Source organism: Lepidochelys kempii, chromosome 17, assembly GCF_965140265.1.
Source record: "Lepidochelys kempii isolate rLepKem1 chromosome 17, rLepKem1.hap2, whole genome shotgun sequence".
Taxonomy (NCBI): Eukaryota; Metazoa; Chordata; order Testudines; family Cheloniidae; genus Lepidochelys; species Lepidochelys kempii.
In genome coordinates, this window is record NC_133272.1 from 808,630 (window position 1) to 827,028 (window position 18,399).

The 18,399-nt window shown below is 58.0% G+C and overlaps 1 protein-coding gene across 5 annotated transcripts in view; it reads left to right on the forward strand.

Moving 5' to 3' along the window:
- DPH1 (diphthamide biosynthesis 1) overlaps nt 1–18,399 on the forward strand; it is a 53,593-nt gene continuing 35,194 nt past the window's right edge. The window contains exons 1-4 of one of the 5 annotated variants that reach the window (XM_073316120.1): nt 1–87; nt 3,075–3,230; nt 7,225–7,312; nt 9,286–9,349. In XM_073316120.1, coding sequence (XP_073172221.1) covers nt 9,297–9,349 — 53 coding nt within the window. In that variant the 5' untranslated portion in view covers nt 1–87; nt 3,075–3,230; nt 7,225–7,312; nt 9,286–9,296. Of the gene's footprint in view, nt 88–3,074; nt 3,231–4,565; nt 4,677–4,933; nt 5,129–7,175; nt 7,313–9,285; nt 9,350–18,399 lie in introns of those variants that run through there. The other 4 variants (XM_073316119.1, XM_073316118.1, XM_073316117.1 and 1 more) reach the window with 4 other exon arrangements.

An 18,399-nucleotide genomic window follows, 5' to 3' on the forward strand; every position in this document is an offset into this window, starting at 1 on the left:
GCTGCCTTTCCGGCCTCCACGTGGGTTCGTTCGCGATGGCGGCCCAGGAGCAGCTGGCGCGGGGCGAGCCCCCGGCCTCGGCGCCAGGTGGGAGCCCGGTGGGCGCGGCGCGGCCTTTCCCGGGGCTGGTTCCGGCCCGGCCCGGCCCGGCCCGGCCCCCCGGCTGGGGACCGGCCAGCGGAGGCCCCGGAGCCGTGCCCCGACCTCCCCTCCCCGGCCAGGGGCGCGGATCGGGGCCTTTCCCGCCCCGCGTGAGCTCGCCGGGCCGGTGGGGGAACGTGCTTGGCCGTCGGCAGAGTGACCGCGCTTCCCAGGCCTGCGGCCGGCCCCGAGACCCGCCCGCCGGCCGGCCCCGAGACCCGCCCGCGGGCCGGCCCCGAGACCCGCCCGCCGGCCGGCCCCGAGACCCGCCCGCGGGCCGGCCCCGAGACCCGCCCGCGGGCCGGCCCCGAGACCCGCCCGCGGGCCGGCCCCGAGACCCGCCCGCCGGCCGGCCCCGAGACCCGCCCGCCGGCCGGCCCCGAGACCCGCCCGCCGGCCGGCCCCTTCCCGCCGCGGTTCCGTGTTCTGGCCCTGCGCGGCAGCGGCTGCTCGGCCCGTTTCTCCCGGCCAGGCTGCGCGCCGGCCCGTCCCCTCCGAGGCGCCAGTCAGGGCGGGCTGAGGCGGCCGACCTCGGCGCGCTGCTTCCTGAGGGTTCCTCTCATGGCGTGATCCGGAATTGCTGGAGGGTCGGCGGCCCTGTGTGACGGGAGCTTCTCCCGGGAGCTCGGCCTGTCCCCGCGCGGCTCTGGCTCCTGGGCCCTGCCCGGCTGGCTGGTGTGAGGGGAGGCTCTGCCCAGGGCGGGTCCATCAGCCTCGAGCTGTGCCCTGGCTCCGGGCTTGGCTCCGGCGTCTGCTTGCTCTCCCATCCCTCCCACCCTCTGTCCCCTCCGGACAGAAGGGTCCGCAGGGGCTTTTCCTACGTGGCGTGGCTGAGACGAAACCGGTCAGCCATGGGGACTTCAGTCTCCTAATTGTCTAAGTTACTTTGTGGCATTTAATTTATTCGGGCAGTTTGCTTCACAGGAGCCTGGATAACTCATTTGGTGAGTGGGCAAGGCAGCTCGTGAGTCACCTGGCCTTCAGACAGCAGCAAACACCTGTTCGCCATGAGGCATTGTCATGAAAGGGCCCTTTGCGAGCATAAATAAAGCAGCCCTTACGCTGCATCAGCTCATCTGGCAGCGTTCAGATTGCTGACAGCCTTTCTGATTCACAGAGTCCCACAAAAGGGTCTCGAGCAGTCATGGTAAAACAGGAATAGAAACCTGCCCTTCACAGCTCCCATCACTAGTCAAGTGAGATACTAGAGAAGGAACACCTGCCCTTCCCTTGCGAGAGCATTGCCCCTCCAGGAGTGCCAGCCAGCTGCCGCCCCTTCCATGGGGCATCGTGGACACACGGGGGGGCAGTGCTGGCTCTGGGCCAGTTGGTGGGACTCTGGTATTGGTGGGATAGGGAGCTCCTGTGGGGTCCTGGCTGGGAAAGGAGGAGGAGTCCTTGTGGGGGCAGAGGACCAGCAGGGAGAAGGGGAGCTCTCTTGAGGCAGGGTCTGGCTCAAGGCCTGAGGATAGGAGCAGGGGACACAGGCTTTAGTGTCCATGTGTGCGAAGTGTTTGGCAGGCAGCGTGCGGTAGGGCTGCTCAGCCTTAACCTGAGACTCTCTTGGGGCCAAGTCGTGAATCAGGGGCTCAGGGCAGCCCTTATGCAAGAGGCCACCCCGTGCTGGCTCTGGGAGGGGCTGGAGGGGCTGCAGGTGGAGCTGGTTCTGGTGGGCTTGCTGGGCTCTGGGCAGCAGGATTTCAGGTGACTCCTTGCTGCTGAGGGGGCACTGTGCTCGAGCTTGTGTGTGGTGACCCAGTGTGTGGGACCTTCCTACCTGCATATGGGCCCTTCGTGGTGGTCACCTTTAAACTTGCCAGCTGCCTGAGAGAACAAAAGACTTCTCCGCATTCTCTGGATGGCAGCCGGCGGGCACTGTCTGGGGACGCAGGGCAGCTGGCAAGCGGAAGTGGTCTCTGCACAGAAGCCTTTCTAGGCCTCATGTATCTGGGGCGATAGGGTCATGCTGGCGCATGACCCACCAGTGGTCAGTCACTGGATTCCTGCTCTCCAGGGAGTCATCGTTGTCCGTACCCTGAACTCGGCTTCGAGTGACTGGCTGCTGCCTCTCCTGGAGGGTGGTCCTGCCCCTAGTTGATCAGCAGCTTTCCCCGCTGGGTTACTGGCGCTGAGCAGCCCCTGGCAGTGGGTGTCTGGCTCTGGGCAAAGCCCCCCATCTCTGCGCATGTCAGTGAGGTGGGGGCTATGGCCAAGCCTCTCTCAGTTAATTCTGTTCGGAGTTTCTGATCTGGGCTCAGTGTACGCTCTGACAGCTGCCCTTTGCCCCCTCCGGTTGCTCCATTACTCCCGAATCACTCAGCAAGATTGAATGTAATTGCACAGCTTTCATGCTATCATTTCCTTGCCTTTAATATTAGTTTATTGAGGGGTTGGAGCATGAAGTTACTCTGTGCCCTCCCCCCCAGGCTGTGCTAGATTAGCAGGCCTAGTGCCTCCCTGTGTTACTGAGCCTGGCTACTGGGGGGTGGAAACCTCCTCCCCTAATCCTGCACCCAATCAGTTGTCTCTGGTGGGCAGGGCGGGAGTGGGTCCCCTGTGCTCTCAGGCGAGCAGAGGGGTCTGAGCTGTGGCTCTGGATTCGTTTGAGTGAGTTGGCATCTCCCAATGGATGCTGAATCATCAGGCCTCTGGAGACAATAGGTGGTTCCCTTGGTGTGACACATCCAGCATGTCTTACCGTGCCTCCCAGCCAGTCCTTGCTGCTGGCGGGACGGAGCCAGGCTTCCCCCTGGTTCTGCTGGTGTGATGGCCTGTGGCAGTGGGAGCCAGGTGTCAAACCCTGTGGTAGCTAACAGAGTCCGGTGTGGCACATGCAGCTGGTGGGTAGCCAGCGGCTCAGCACCTTCCCACTCTTCACGGATCCTTTGGCTCCTTGCAATTCTGTATAAGAAGCTCCTTGGCTCTCCTTGCAGGCCGAGGACCCCAGCGCCGACGGGTGGCTATGCAGATCCCCGAGGCAATTCTCACCAATAAGGAGCTACAGGAGGCAGTTGGAGCCCTCCCCAGCAACTATAACTTTGAGATCTACAAGACGGTCTGGAGAATTCAGCAGGCTGAGGCAAAGAAAGGTAAGTGGCCGCTTGGGGCCATGCTGCACTCTTAGCATCCAGGCTAGAGCTGTCTGGGAATGGAGCTGCCGGGCTTCATGCACCAGCTCATGTCCTGGGCTGCGTGGGGGCTAGTTCCCATTGAACCCTGTTGTTGCAGCCCCGGCCCCTGGCCCTTCCTCAGTCAGAACGTGCATGGCCCTCGCCAGTGTGTGGGTCCCATTCAGTCCGCAGAGGGTGTGTTGTAAGGCATGTGGGCCAGGAGCTGGGCTTAGAGCACTTGGGGCTGGGTTACCTAGGGGAACGTACTAATGGATGCTAGCTGTGCCAAGCTGTCAGTCAGGCAGGGAAGCATCTGCCATGCTGCCGGCATTTCACGTCACGGGGAGCTGGCCATAACGCTTCCAACGATTTAGTGTATTTGTATCTCAGGTTTATAATCACATTAGACAGGACGGGCTGAGTCGCATGTAGCTGTCACTGGGCTGGGATGCCGGCCAGGGCTCCAGTGACAGCTCTCTCTTTCCTCTTTCCCTGTGCTTCCTGGCTGAGCCTTTGGGGACTGGGGGGGTACACCCGCGAGAGCGAGTGCCCAGGTGGAATATGAGTGAAGGGCAAAGCCCCCCGGGGGTGGGAGGCGGCATTGGGGTCTTGGGAAGCAGTTCCATTGATACAGGGGGAGGAGGGTCAGGCATAGGCACGAGCTCCTGACTGTGTGGGCTGGGTGTTTCCAGGCTCGGGGAGAGGAAGGCGCAGGTGCCCTGGTCTCTGCTGGGGCACCTCTGACTTGAGGTGGTTTCAGCTGGTGGCAGCTGCTTTATTTCCCCCTTGGCTTCAGCTGCTGAAGAGTAAATGCTCCAGCCCTCTCCCTGGTTGGGGTCACTGGCCACAGCCCGCTCAGCCCTGTTCCTTGTGGGCTGCCAGTGCAGAGAATAATGCATCAGACTCCCTGTCCTCGCTGGGCCACACATGCCTTGGATGAAATGAGCCCGTGGGTGCTGGCAAGGGAGAGGGTGCTTGGTGTGTCTGAACCGTTACTGCAGGCAGTGCTGGTGGGGGGCAGGTGAACACAGGCTGTTGCAGGCGGGCTCGTGAGTGGGGTCTGTGACATGATCGTGCGGACAGGGCCCCCAATAATGTGCCCTGTCTGCCCTCAGCGCTGTTCAGGTTCCTGGAAGCTGGTGTGTGTGTGGAGGGCCTGAGCAGCTGCAGTTTGTGACTGGCTGGGGGTCCTGGCAGGTGGCAGCATCAAGCCTGGAATGTGTGATCGGGCCAGGAGAGCCTTTGCCCGCTGATGGCGCCTTGGCAAGGAGTGACAGGTGTCACTGATGGGATGCTCTTGTGACCTTAGAGGGGAAGGATCCCAGGGATTAGGGCACCTGCCCAGGACCCAGTTTGGCTCCCTGCCCTGCTGCAGGCTCCCCGTGGGACCTTGAAGAAATTCCGGGCCTGCCTCGGTTCCCATAGGTAACGTGGGGACAGCAGCCCAGCCTGGGAGGGTCACTGCAGATTGTGAGGTGCTGGGGCCATTGAGGCACCTTAGGGTGAGAGATCTGAGTAAGTGTCCCTCCTGTCTTGGCTTAGGCATCGTCGAGGCCCAGACCGTCATGCCCTGTCCCCCGGGGGTACTCGGGATGGGAGGAGGCAGTGGGGGAGTGCGTGGCTGTCCTGGCCAAGGCGCTGCCTGGGCTCCCCAGTGCTGTGTGTTTTGTTCTGTGTTCTAGGTTTTAGCCTCTCGGGGAATACGGGAATATGGGAAGCTGAACCCATCAGCTGGGCTGGGATTTCAAATGTGAACGTGCAGAGGCCAGCACGTGGCTCACTGGCAAGGGACTGCAGCTGGACCCGAGAAGGCAGAAGTTCGGGGCAAGGCTTCCCTATGCCAGCACCTGGTGGGGAGGGGATGTGATGGGCTGGAGGTGTGTATCTGGGCCTGGGTCATAGCAGAGAGCCACTGGCCACAGAGGGCAGGTGCTGTGCTAACCGAGGGGAAGCCGGCTGTCTGGTGCTTCCCCCACCCCATCCCGGCTCCTTGGCGAACCACAGGCCTCACTTGAGAAGGCAAGTCTGTTTTCTGGCCAGCAGCCCCAGGCCCAGGGCTGGCGCTCATTCCACCCCAGGGGGAGGAACGATTCGGAGCCCCTTGAGCTAGCTGTGCCGAGCCCTGGGCACTCACTGCCCCAGTGAGATGAGTAAAGGGTGCAAGTTAGACTCCTTGGAGCTCTGCCACCGGCCCTGGGCCCTGAAATATCGGGGCTGGGGATTGTGCAGTGCCTCTTGCCTGGTGTGCGCTGGGCTCCCTGCTCCTTATCTGGGAAGCAGGGCTGATTAATCGCAGTTACCTCACACCATTAACGCAAGAAAATTAACTGTGAATAAAAAAATTAATCACGATTAATCGCACTATTAAAACAATAGAATACCAATTGAAATTTATTAAATATTTTTGGGTGCTTTTCTGCATTTTCAAATATATCGATTTCTATTACAACACAGATTAGGAAGTGTACGGTGCTCGCTTTATATTATTATTTTTGATTATAAATATTTGTGCTGTAAGAATGATAAAATAAATAGTATTTTTCAGTTCACCTCATACAAGTACTGTAGTGCAATCTCTTTATCTTGAACATGTAACTTGCAAATGTAGATTTTTTTGGTTGTTACATAACTGAGCTCAAAAACAAAACAGTGTAAAACTTTAGAGCCTACAAGTCCCCTCAGTCCTACTTCTTGTTCAGCCAATTGCTAAGACAAACAAGTTTATTTACATTTATGGGAGATACTGCTGCCTGCTTTGTGTTTACAGTGTCACCTGAAAGTGAGAACAGACATTCCCATGGCACTTCTGTAGCCGGCGTTGCAAGGTATTTACGTGCCAGATATGCTAAACATTCATATGTCCTTTCATGCTTCGGCCTCCATTCTAGAGGACATGCTTCCATGCTGATGATGCTTGTTAAAAAAATAATGCATTCATTAAATTTGTGACTGAACTCCTTGGGGGAGAATTGGATGTCTCCTGTTCTGTTTTACCCACATTCTGCCATATATTTCATGTTATAGCAGTCTTGGATGATGACCCAGCACATGTTCGTTTTAAGAGTGCTTTCACAGGAGATTTGGCAAAATGCAAAGAAGGTACCGATGTGAGATTTCTAAGGATAGATACAGCACTCAACCCAAGGTTTAAGAATATGAAGTGCCTTCCAAAATCTGAGAGGGATGAAGGGTGGAGCATGCTTTCAGAAGTCTTAAAAGAGCAACACTCTGATGTGGAAACTACAGAACCCGAACCACCAAAAAAGAAAATCAACCTTCTGCTGGTGGCATCTGACTCAGATGATGAAAATGAACATGCGTCAGTCCGCTCTTTTTGGATGGTTATCAAGCAGAACCCGTTACCAGCATGGACGCATGTCCCCTGGAATGGTGGTTGAAGCATGAAGGGACATATGAATCTTTAGTGCATCTGGCATGTAAATATCTTGTGATGCCAGCTACAACAGTGCCATGCGAATGTCTGTTCTCACTTTCAGGTGACATTGTAAGCGAAAAGCAGGCAGCATTATCTCCTGCAAATTGTAACCAAACTTGTTTGTCTAAGCGATTGGCTGAAGTAGGTCTGCGTGGACTTGTAGGTTCTAAAGTTTTACGTTTTATTTTTGAATGCAGTTATTTTTTGTACATAATTCTACATTTATAAGTTCAACTTTCAAGATAAAGAGAGTGCACTACAGTATTTATATTGGGTGAATTGAAATGTACTATTTCTTTTGCTTTTTACAGTGCAAATATTTGTAATAAAAATAAATATGAAGTAAGCACTGTACACTTGATATTCTGTGTTGTAATTGAAATCAATATATCTGAAAATGTAGAAAACATCTAAAAATATTGAAATTAATGGTATTCTATTACTGGTTAACAGTGCGATTAATCAGGATTAATTTTTTTAATCGCTAGAGAGCCCTACTGGGAGGGGCTGTCAGATGTGACCCATGCCGTTTTCCAGACATCCCAGGACAGCAGAGGCTGGCTGGGGAGGAAGCGGTGCTCTGGGACCCCTCCTGAGGTGCCTGAAGCTGGATTTCGCTGGCTGGGTAAGCTGAGTACTTAGCTTTAGAAGAGCTTTGAGAGTCTGGGAAACTGGAGATTCGCGTGGTTCCAATCAATTGGCCTAAAACAATGTCTTTAAATAGAGTTGGTGTTTGCCCGGGCATGGCTCAGTAGCCGAAGGATTTCAGTCAGCCAGGGATTTGGGGAGGGAACTGTGGGTAAATGTCATGAAGGCTGGGATGCGTTAGTGGGATCTAGAGTTAAGAGAATAACGGGATTAATGGGACCTGCAGCTGGAGTTAAAGGCCACAGTCCCGGCGCTCAGTCCCCATCCCCACAGGGAGCAGCCCAGCACGGGGACCGGCCCTCGCCTTTCAGAGGATCCGGAGGGCAGTAAAGGAGGTTGAGTCCCAGTCTGACTGCTAGCATAAGAACACTGGGTCAGAGCAATGGCCCACCTGCCCCAGGGTCTCCTCTTCCAACCATGCCAGTGCCAGGGGCTTCAGAGGGAGGGAACAGAACAGGGCAGCTGTCGAGTGATCCAGCCACTTCCAGCTTCCATTAGTCAGAAGTTTAGGGACATCAGGAGCATGGGTTGTGTCGCTGCCCAGCCTGGCCAATGGCCAACGATGGACCTAGCCTCGTACTGTTTGGGACCCATTTTACTTCTGGCCTTCGCCACATCCCCTGGCAGTGAGCTCCACTGGCCGGCTGTGTGTGTGGGAAGAAGCACTTCCTGCTGTTTGCTTTAAACCTGCTGCCTGTTGTCACGGCGTCCCTGGGCGATGCTCTGGAACTGCTCCCCATGAAGCCAGGCAGGACTTTGGGGCAGTCGCCTTCCGGTGAGCAGCCTGTCCGCAGGGCAAACAGCTCACATGGCTTCCACCTTCCTGGGTCTGACCTCCGAGCATTTAGCCTCCTCTGCCCCTCCCTGCACTTCCCCCAGCGAGTCCGGCCCAGGCGGGGTCCTGGGGAAGCCAGAGGGTGCTGCCCCCCAACTTCGCAGTCAGACGTCACTCTCAGCCAGCCAGTAAAACAAAGGTTTATTAGACAACAGGAACGTGGTCTAAACCAGAGAACCGGACCCCTCAGCTGGGTCCATTTTGGGGGGCAGTGAGTCAGACAACCAGGTCTGCCCTTCACTCCATGTCTCCAAACTGAAACTCCCTCCAGCCCCTCCTCCTCTGGGCTTTGTTCCTTTCCCAGGCCAGGAGGTCACCGGATTCCTTTGTTCTCCAACCCTTTAGCTTTCACCTTGCAGGGGGGAAGGGCCCAGGCCATCAGTTGCCAGGAAACAGGGTGTTGGCCATTCTCTGTGTCCAGACCCCTGCACACACCTGCCCTCGAGGGCTCTGCAACGATCACACACCCTTACCCCACCACCTAGATACTTAAGAACTGCATAGGGGAAACTGAGGCACCCCCACAGTATTCAGAGGAAACATTAAGAACAGTCCCACTTCGTCACCTGTCACCTGGGCCAGCACCCAGAGGGCCTTGGCTCATTCCTGGGCTGCAGCACGTGGCCTGGGCACAGAGGTGCTGACCTAGAACTCTGAGCCCTGGTGCTTGGCCAGCACCTTGGCGCCATGGTCCTCTCTGTGCCAGGCGGGTTCAGCATCCAGCTGCAGGGAGTTCTCCAGCTCTCCCCTTCCTGGGTCGTTGCCGTGTTGTGACTCCTCCCCAGAGTGGCCAGGGAGCAGAGAGTGTTGCAGCTGCCCCAGTGCAGAGGACTTGTGACTCCCTCCCCTTAGGAAGTGCTCAGGAGCTCCTGGAGCCACCTGTAATGGTGGGTGTCATGGGCTAAGTGTGCCAGGGTCCCAGCCCCATGCTGTGGGCGGCTCTGGCTCGGAGGAGCTCTGGGTGGATGCAGAAGGCAGAAGGGCTGAGCGGTGTGTGGGTTGGGTCTGGCTCACTGTGCGCAGGGGTGTCGTCAGGCTTATACCAAGGTGTTTGCTTTGCGGAAGAAATTACCTGCTCAGTGCATCCTAACCCTGGGGATCTGTCTCTCTCCTAGTGGCTCTGCAGATGCCCGAAGGCCTCCTCATGTTCGCGTGCACCATCGCTGACATCATTGAAAGGTGAGTGAAAGACGTAGGCTCTTTGCCCTTGGAGGGGTGTCTGCCCTCGCCACACACCCTGGCATCTGGCATATCCCCAGATGGGTCCCCTGGGCAGAAAAGTAATGCCTCGCAGCAAGCAGCTTTGCTAAAGCATTGATCTGCCTGTTCCGTGACCCTGCCTCCCACACGGAGCCTCCCGTGGTGCCTGTACTTGGTATCTCCTGCGTTAGGCAGTGCCCGCTGTGCAGTGCTGCGGGCAGGGTGGGGCAGCCGGCCAGCGTTCGCTCGGCGCAGTCCTGGTTCCCAGCCATAGCGGCTGTTTGTTTGTGGTTGAATTTATGTGGCCGTGTGAGCGGTGAGAGACGACCATGCTGTCAGGCTGATCTCGCTGCCTGGCTCTGCCCCCCCACCCCTTGGTGCGTTCGAGCCAGCAGCTGACAAGCTCAGCATGTCCTGGCCCTCGCCGGGGTCACGGTGCCCGTGTTAACAACTGGCTGACCTGAGCTCGGAGCCGGTGTGCCGAGGAGCGCTCTGGGCCGCAGTGGGGGCAGGGCCTGATGGCGGCAGGTGAGCTCTAAGAGGCTGGTGCTTCCAGGCACTCTCCATTCAGTGCCCTGCTGCTTTGGGAGGGAAAGGGGCCCCCTCGAGCTCCTCTGTGCCCCTGCCTTGCTGGCCATGGCCTCTGCACCAAGCTCATCCTGGACTCCAGGGGAAAGACCCTGCTGCCCATTTACCCTAGCATCCCATCCCCTCGCTCCTTGGGGCAGAGAGGGCAGCTGTGATTGGCAGAGCCTGGGCATGCAGGTTCTCCTGGCTGCTCACGGGCCCACAGAGAGGCAGGGGGGACCCCTGTCCCCATGCTGCTTCCCTCCCGATTTGCTCCGCGGCCCAGAGAAAGCAGAAGTGGAGGGTGAAGAGCTGAGCAGAGCACTCGGCTGTGCAGGGGCAGCAGATTGAGGCACCTTGCAGAATTTAGGGTAATCTCTTTTCCCCCTGTGCATTTCCCCCACTCTTTTCCCCCTGCTGTACCCGCCTCCCTGCTCCGCCCCCTCCCCAGCTCCCTCTGTTTGCACATGGTGAGTGAGAGCCAAGAGTAGGCGGAGGGGTCATGACGCTCACTAGCATATTGTCTGCCTGGTGCAGTGGGGCTGGGGCTGGCTTCCCTTCCCACCTGCCCGTAGCCAAACAGCTGCTAAAGCGGGGCTTGGCGGACAGGGCCAGAGCAGGGCACCCTCCCAGCTCTGCCAATAACCCCCCCTGCGCAGCTGGGAGGGCTGCGGCGTGGCTGGGTGACCAGCCCCTCTGCCCCCAGCTTGCCGTGCCTGCTGCTTGTGGCTCTGGGCTGTGTAGGTGCCAGCTGGGCTTGTTGGCAGCATCGTTCCCCAGCAGGCTGGTGGCTGCTCTGTGGCCACCAGCCCTGCCCTGCCCTCTGAGCCCGCACTGGTGCCCGGGTGCTGCGCGCCTGGCCATGCGGGGGGAGCAGGGGGAGCTGGCTGAGTGTCTCGCCGTCTTTGCTGGCCTCTGGGACTTGGGGAGCGCCCCGGGCTGGGCCTCAGTCTCAGCCTGCCTGGGAGCAGCCAGTGTCCCCGGGCCTTTAAGAGACTGTCCTGCACTGCAGGGAGCTGCTTTCATGGCCCAGCCTCGAAGGCAGCGGGTTGAGGGGATTCTTTTATCTGCGTGAGCCTGAGCCCCTGTGCACAGCACAGCCTGCCCGCCCTGCAGGGCTCTCCTGCCTCCCAGCCAGCCCAGCTGGGGCCTCCAGGGTGGGGCTGCAAATGGAGGGTCCTCTGGGATGAGAGGAGAGAGGGTTGTGGGGGGAGCTGTGTGCCGGGGGGGTGGGGGGGAGAGAATCTGTGTGTATATGTGGGGGGGCCATGGGTGGGGGCTTTGTGCTGGGGGGGGGGAATCTGTGTGTATATGTGGGGGGGCCATGGGTGGGGGCTTTGTGCTGGGGGGGGGAATCTGTGTGTAAATGTGGGGGGGCCATGGGTGGGGGCTTTGTGCCGCAGGGGTTCTGTGTGTATATGTGGGGGGGGCCATGGGTGGGGGCTTTGTGCTGCGGGGGTTCTGTGTGTATATGTGGGGGGGTGCCCACGGGTGGGGGCTCTGTGCCAGGGGGAGGGGGGGGGGCTTTGTGTGCAGAGGTGGGTGCGGGATCTGTGGGGAGGAGGGCAGCTCCAAAGTAGCAGTAAACACAGGAGATGCTTCCCGTCCATCAGCATGCGGGTGATGTGGGGGTTGCTGCGAGGCTGTTCGGGGTGGGGGAGAGGCCGGGCAGGCAGCGGTGCTGGATGGGGGAGAGGGGAGCAGCGACACGTGGCATGCAGGGGTCACTGGTCTGTGGCGCTTCCTGCCCAGACGGGCCCACGCTGGGGGTGGCGTGGCCTGGCTCTGGTCACTGAGGTGCTGGGACTTGTGGCCAAAGCCTGAGTGGGGCCCCCGATGGAACCAGAGGCTGGGATGAGGGAGGAGGTGGCTGAGTGTCCGTGACAGCCCCTGGCCTGCAGCTTGGGAAGCGCTGGTGCTGGTCGGGATTGGGGTTGTTGGTGCCCCTGGTGCCACGCCGCCCCCTCCCCCCCCGGCCGCCGCCCCCTCCCCCCGGTGCCACGCCGGCCCTGAGCACCCCTCCTTGTGCTGTGCCAGCCTATTGGGTGTAACTCTGGGAGTCTGAGGCCTGGTCTACACTTGAGACAAGTTGGCCTGGCTACACGTGGAAAACGTCCTGCCTTCTGTGCGTCGTCAGGGCAAGTGACCCCCGAAGCCACAGTCTGGGCGCGGTTAGGAGCCTTCTGCCCATCGCTGCGGCTGGCGCTGACTCTCGGCTGCAGCCCTTGCAGTGTAGACGCTGCCTGGGCCTGTGCTGCTCAGTGTGAAACCCTGGACACCCCCCCGCCCCTCCTTCCCTCCCTCCCCGAGGACCCCGCAGGTCAGGAGAAAACTGCATTAGGTGAGGGGTTAGAGCGACGGACGGCTGTTCTTGGCCTCCTTAGTGCCTGGCTCCTCGTGCCATTAATATTTATAGCTGGTGCTAATGTGGAAGCTTAGCTTGGCCGCTGCTTTGGCTGGCCCTTTTCACCCAGCTGCCTCGGCTCCAGACGTGACAGAAATCGCTCTTCTGCCTGCAGCAGCGTGGTGTGGGTCCTGCGCCAGGCCGGCGAGCTCCTCCGCACGCGTGGGAACGGCCCTATAGGACTGCAGGTTGCTGAGGCCCAGTCACATGGGGAGCCTGTGTGACGAAGTGGGACTGTTCTTAATGTTTCCTCTGAATACTGTGGGGGTGCCTCAGTTTCCCCTAGGCAGTTCTTAAGTATCTAGGTGGTGGGGTAAGGGTGTATGATCATTGCAGAGCCCTCGAGGGCAGGTGTGTGCAGGGGTCTGGACACAGAGAATGGCCAACACCCTGTTTCCTGGCAACTGATGGCCTGGCCCTTCCCCCCTGCAAGGTGAGAGCTGAAGGGTTGGAGAACAAAGGAATCAGGTGACCTCCTGCCCTGGGAAAGGGACAAAGCCCAGTGGAGGAGGGGCTGGAGAGAGTTTCAGTTTGGGGCTGGCTGGGGACGTGGAGTGAAGTGCAGACGTGGTTGTCTGGCTCACTGCCCCCCAAAATGGACCCAGCTGAGGGATCCTGTTCTCTGCACCTACAAGCTCTGTGTTAGACCATGTTCCTGTCGTCTAATAAACCTCTGTTTTACTGGCTGGCTGAGAGTCCCGTCTGACTGTGGAATTGGGGGGCAGGACCCTCTGGCTTCCCCAGGAGCCCCGCCTGAGCGGACTCGCTGTGGGAAGCGCACAGAGGGGCAGAGGAGGCTGAATGCTCTCAGGTCAGACCCAGGAAGGTGGAAGCTGGGTGAGCTGTGTGTCCTGCAGACAGGCTGCTCCCAGAAAGGCGACTGCCCCAGAGTCCTGCCTGGCTTCGCAGGGAGCAGTTCCAAAGCATCGCCTGGGGACTCCGTGACAACTGGTGGTAGCGGTGGGATCTACTGCACCCCATGGATGGCGCTTACTGCTGTAAGTGACTAGGGAGCAGTAAAACGAAGGGGGATTGACGAGGACCAAGCGTGCTGAAGGCTCAGAGAGGAGCGGTTTTGGGGGGTGGTTAACCCCTGGGAGTGTGTGACCAGCGAGAAGGTGTCACAAAGTCCCCAGGCGACGCTCTGGAACTGCTCCTTATGATGCCAGTCAGGATGCTGGGGAAGTCTCCTTTCTGTGAGCAGCCTGTCTCCAGGACACACAGCTCACCCAGCTTCCACCTTCCTGGATCTGACCTCGGAGCACTCAGCATCCTCTGCCCCTCCGTGCGCTTCCCACAGCGAGTCTGCCCAGGTGGGGTCCTGGGGAAGCCAAAGTGTCCTGCCCCCCAACTCCGCAGTCAGACATGACTCTTAGCCAGCCAGTAAAACAGAAGGTTTATTAGACAAAAGGAACATGGTCTAACACAGAGCTTGTAGGTGGAGAGAACGGGACCCCTCAGCTGGGTCAATTTTGGGGGGCAGTGAGCCAGACGTCTGCCCTTCACTCCACGCCCCAGCAGCCCCAAACTGAAACTTCCTCCAGCCCCTCCTCCTCTGGGCTTTGTTCCTTTCCCCGGCCAGGAGGTCACCGGATTCTTTTGTTCTCCAACCCTTTAGCTCTCATCTGGCAGGGGGGGAAGGGCCAGGCCATCAGCTGCCAGGAAACAGGGTGTCAGCCATTCTCTGTGTCCAGACCCCTGCACACACCTGCCCTCGAGGGCTCTGCAATGATCATACACCCTTATCCCACCACCTAGAGACTTAAGAACTGCCTAGGGGAAACTGAGGCACCCCCACACTATTCAGAGGAAACATTAAGAACAGTCCCACTTCGTCACAGGGCTGCACCAGTGAAAGGGGCTAATTCTGAGCTCCTGTAATGGAGTCTGACCCTCCAGGATTATGAGATGGTGGTGGTCCATGGGAATGGGAATGCATGTTATAGCTGATGTTTTGTCCTGGAAAGGGGGACCTGCACTTCCCCAGGCCATTAGCTGAAGGGACCCCGCTCAGTTCAGACTCGAAGGGGGGCAGGATGTGACGAAGTGGGGAGTTTTTGTAATGTTTCGTATGATTATGTGTGTGCCTCAGTTCTCTGTGAACTGCATGCCTAACCAGGCCAGGGAAGGAAAGGTGTTGATCTTTGCCGAGATCTCTAGTGGATCAGATGCGACTGTCCCTGGCTACCTGGGCCTAGCCAATGGCCAGACAATTTGTGACTTCTGTCAATTGAGCAGGGGGAGGGAGGGGTTAGAACATTCACACCCCTGAGCAACATCGGTTTTACTGACATAGGCTACACTTGAGACAGGTTGGCCTGGCTACACGTGGAAAATGTCCTGCCTTCTGTGCTACAGAGTAGACATAGCCTAAGCCAGGGGAGGTGGCGGTGGCAGGAAGTTTGTGGCCTGTAACCACCCCTTCTCAGGCTTGAGAGCTGACCAAGCAGGGCTTGGCTGGGGAGCCTGGCTAGCGCAGGGGGTAGTGCTGGGGATGCCCTTTCTCTTGGAGTCTGGACTGAGTCAGGGCCCTAGCGTGGTGTGTACTGGGAGGGAGCATCCTAGGGCTGCCAGCTGGGCATGTGGCTAGCAGGGCCTCGCACTGAGCAAAGGGCAAGGAGTTGTGAGAACTCTGGTTCTTCCGTTAACACGGGCTTGCTGGGTGGCTTCAGACGTCACCGCCCTTGTGGGCTTGGGGTCCGGGTTGTACTCTTGTCCATGAAGGAGGGACACAAACATGCTGTTTAGCAAACCCCTCACTCCCCAGGGGGGCTCTGCCTTCCTGCCGCACGGGGAGCATCTTGTGCTGTCCTTGGCAGGGTTTGCAGGGGAGAGGCTCGGGAAAGCTCCCACTCTGCCGTGCACAGAGCTAGCCCTCCAGTTAATTGCTAAGCAGGAGCATGCCCAGGGACCGTGCGGGCTGGCTCGCTCTCCATGCCTTGAAGACTAGGATTACAATTCAGGGAAGTGCTCCAGTTATGCTGGGATCCCAGGGCCCTTTCTTCCGGCACTGCTTGCGCGCCCCATGTCTTTGTTTCAGATTTATCTCTGTTGTGGAGCTGACATCTGTTAAAGGAGCTGCTCTGCGCCCAGCTGCATTAGTGAAAGGAACAGCCCAGCGCCCGTAGTCACTACAAATGCACCACCCCGAGGAGCCCAGGGCCCCTGTCTGTCTGTCTCTCACTCAGGTGGTGCGTCTGTCTGTCTGCTCCGTAGCCATGCTGTGAGGGACGGGGGCGTTCTCAGATACTTCTGTTACCCACATCCTTTCCATGGCTGGGGCTAGGAGCCCCTTGAAAAGCCCCTAAGTCTCTCCCCCAGCAGGTGAGCAGGGGGCATTCCCTGTCCCTGTTTGTGACCAGCACCACTTGTCCCTGTGCCCAGCGCTCTCTGCCATGGCTGAGCCCCTGGGGCAGCTCCCAGCATGGCAGGAGAGGGCCCCTCGGGCCCCCAAGGGCTCTCTCCTGTGACAGCGTGGCTACTCGGTGAGCTGGGAGCTGCTGCTGGGGTGGGGCTGCGCTGGCGTGGGCGGGGAGCAGCTTGCAGAGCACAAGAGGGAAAGGAGCTGACAGCCTGGAGCCCTGCAGGAGGAGGGCATGTGCTGTGGCCCGCAGCCCCTGCCGTTTGGGGTGAACAGCTAGGGTCAGCCCCGCAAAGGGGTCTGGGAACTGGTGCTGAGAGGGTGGTGCAGAGTCGTGAGGGGCGGGTGCTGGGGGTATTTGAGCCGCGCTGCCTTCTGGGGGCTGGATGGGGCTAGTGTGCTGGGGTCGGCAGACAGGGGAGGTCCCCCTCAGCTGCGGCGCTCTTTGGACTGGATGTGACGCAGGGAGCTGGGTCCCGGGCTCCCTTTGAGCAGACTCGGATCCAATGCTGTGCGGGGACCCTGGTGCCCTGAGCCTCAGGCTGCAGTGGTGGCAGGGAGCGGGGAGTATGTGGACTGGGGGACTTGGAACCGTCTGCATGGATCAAAGGCTTCTCTGCTGAGACAGTTTGAACACAAGTGCTGAATGCTGATCATGGTGGCTGACAGGGAAAAATTAACCAGGAACCCAAACAAACCAGTGCAGGGGGCCCTGCATGGGGCAGCATGGAGCGGTGCATGGGCCGCTCTGAGCTCTCAGCCACCGCAGGGCTGTCGTGGGGGCTGCCATGGTAAGGGCTAACTGCATCACTGCTCAGTCAGTCTGCATGCATCCCCTCCAGGGCACTGGCCCTGAGCCTCTCCTGCTCTGACTGGGCACAGTGCCCTGCGAATGCCCAGCCTGGATTGCGCAGCACTGTGAGACTCCCCTGCGGGCGCCATGAGCAACAGCACCAAACAGCTCATCAGTACAACACCCCAGCCCCGAGGAGCGCCGCAGAGAGCTGTTATCACAGCACGACTCTGTGACCATAGCCAGGTAGGGCCATCTTATCCAGACACCCTGCTGCTGGGCTTTGGGGGAGCAGCCTGCACCCCAGCCTCCCTCCTCCCCACCTGCTCTTCAAAGGTTGCCCTTGTTATCTCCCTCAAAGCTCCTGGTCTGCCGGGGTGTCCAGACCCTACTTAAACCAGAGTATGTCCCCTTCTGGGAAATGGATTGATAGATTATAAAGCCAGAAGGGAACACTGGTGGTGTAGTCTGACCTCCTGCACAACACAGAGCAGAGAATGTCCTGAATTCTTTGGTGTGTCCTTCAGAAAAACTCCCAGTCTTGATTTGAAAATAGCCAGGGTTGGAGAATCCCCCAAGACTCTTGGGAAATTGTTCCAGTGACTAATCACCCTCACTGCTAAAATCTTACAGCTTATTCTAGTCTAAACACATCCAGCTTCAATGTTCAGCCATTGGCTTGGGTTAGATCTTCCTCTGCTGGATCGCAGAGCCAATAATCTATGTTTGTTCCCCATGTTGGTACTTAGAGACCGGGATCGTCACCCCTGAACCTTCTTTCCAAATTAAGGTTGAGCTCCTTGAGTCTGTCACGATACAGCAGGATTTCTAATCCTTTAACCTTCTCATGGCTCTTCTCCGACCCCCCTCCAATTTATCAACATCCTCCGTGAACTGTGGGTACCGGAACTGGACTCAGGATTCCAGCCGTGGTTGCACCAGTGCCAAACACAGAGGTAAAGTAACCTCTCTGCTCCTTGAGATTCCCCTGTTTGTGCCTCCAAGGATCAAATTAACCTTTTTGGCTACAATGTTGCCTGGGGAGCTCAAGTTCAGAAACTGTCTGGTGTGACTCCCATGTCTGTTTCAGAGTCCCTGCTTCCCAGGAGAGAGCCCCCAGCCTGTGAATATGGCCTGTGTTTAGATGTAGGTCTTCACATTCAACCATAGTGAAACTCCAATTCCTGAGTGATCCTGATCATTCTGTATCGGTGACCTGTCATAGAATCATAGAATCTCAGGGTTGGAAGGGACCCCAGAAGGTCATCTAGTCCAACCCCCTGCTCAAAGCAGGACCAATTCCCAGTTAAATCATCCCAGCCAGGGCTTTGTCAAGCCTGACCTTAAAAACCTCTAAGGAAGGAGATTCTACCACCTCCCTAGGTAACGCATTCCAGTGTTTCACCACCCTCTTAGTGAAAAAGTTTTTCCTAATATCCAATCTAAACCTCCCCCACTGCAACTGTCCTCTTCATTATTGCCCAATCCTTATCTTGGCTGCAGACTTTCTCAGCAAGGAGTTTGTCGTCTTCCATGTCGCTGATGAAAATCTTAAATAGCGTAAGATCAAGAACCCATTCCTGTGGGGCCCACTAGCAACACACCCGCTTGATGTTGGGGTCCTGTTTACAGTTCCAGGGTCAGTCAGCCAGGGTTTAATCCGTTTAACGAGGGCCGTGTCAGGTTTGTTTCATTCTATTTTTTTAATCAAAATGTTGTGTGGTACCAAGTCCAAGTGGTACCTTTACCCAGCAAACCAGCCAGCCCAGGGCAGGGCCTTGTCTACAGACCTAGCCTCATCCTACAGTGCTGAAAATAGCCATGGAGACATGTATGGGTGGTTATCGGAGAGAGCTGCCTGAGTTCCGCCCTCCTGTCCTGGCCACCCCTGTTGGAATTGCTCC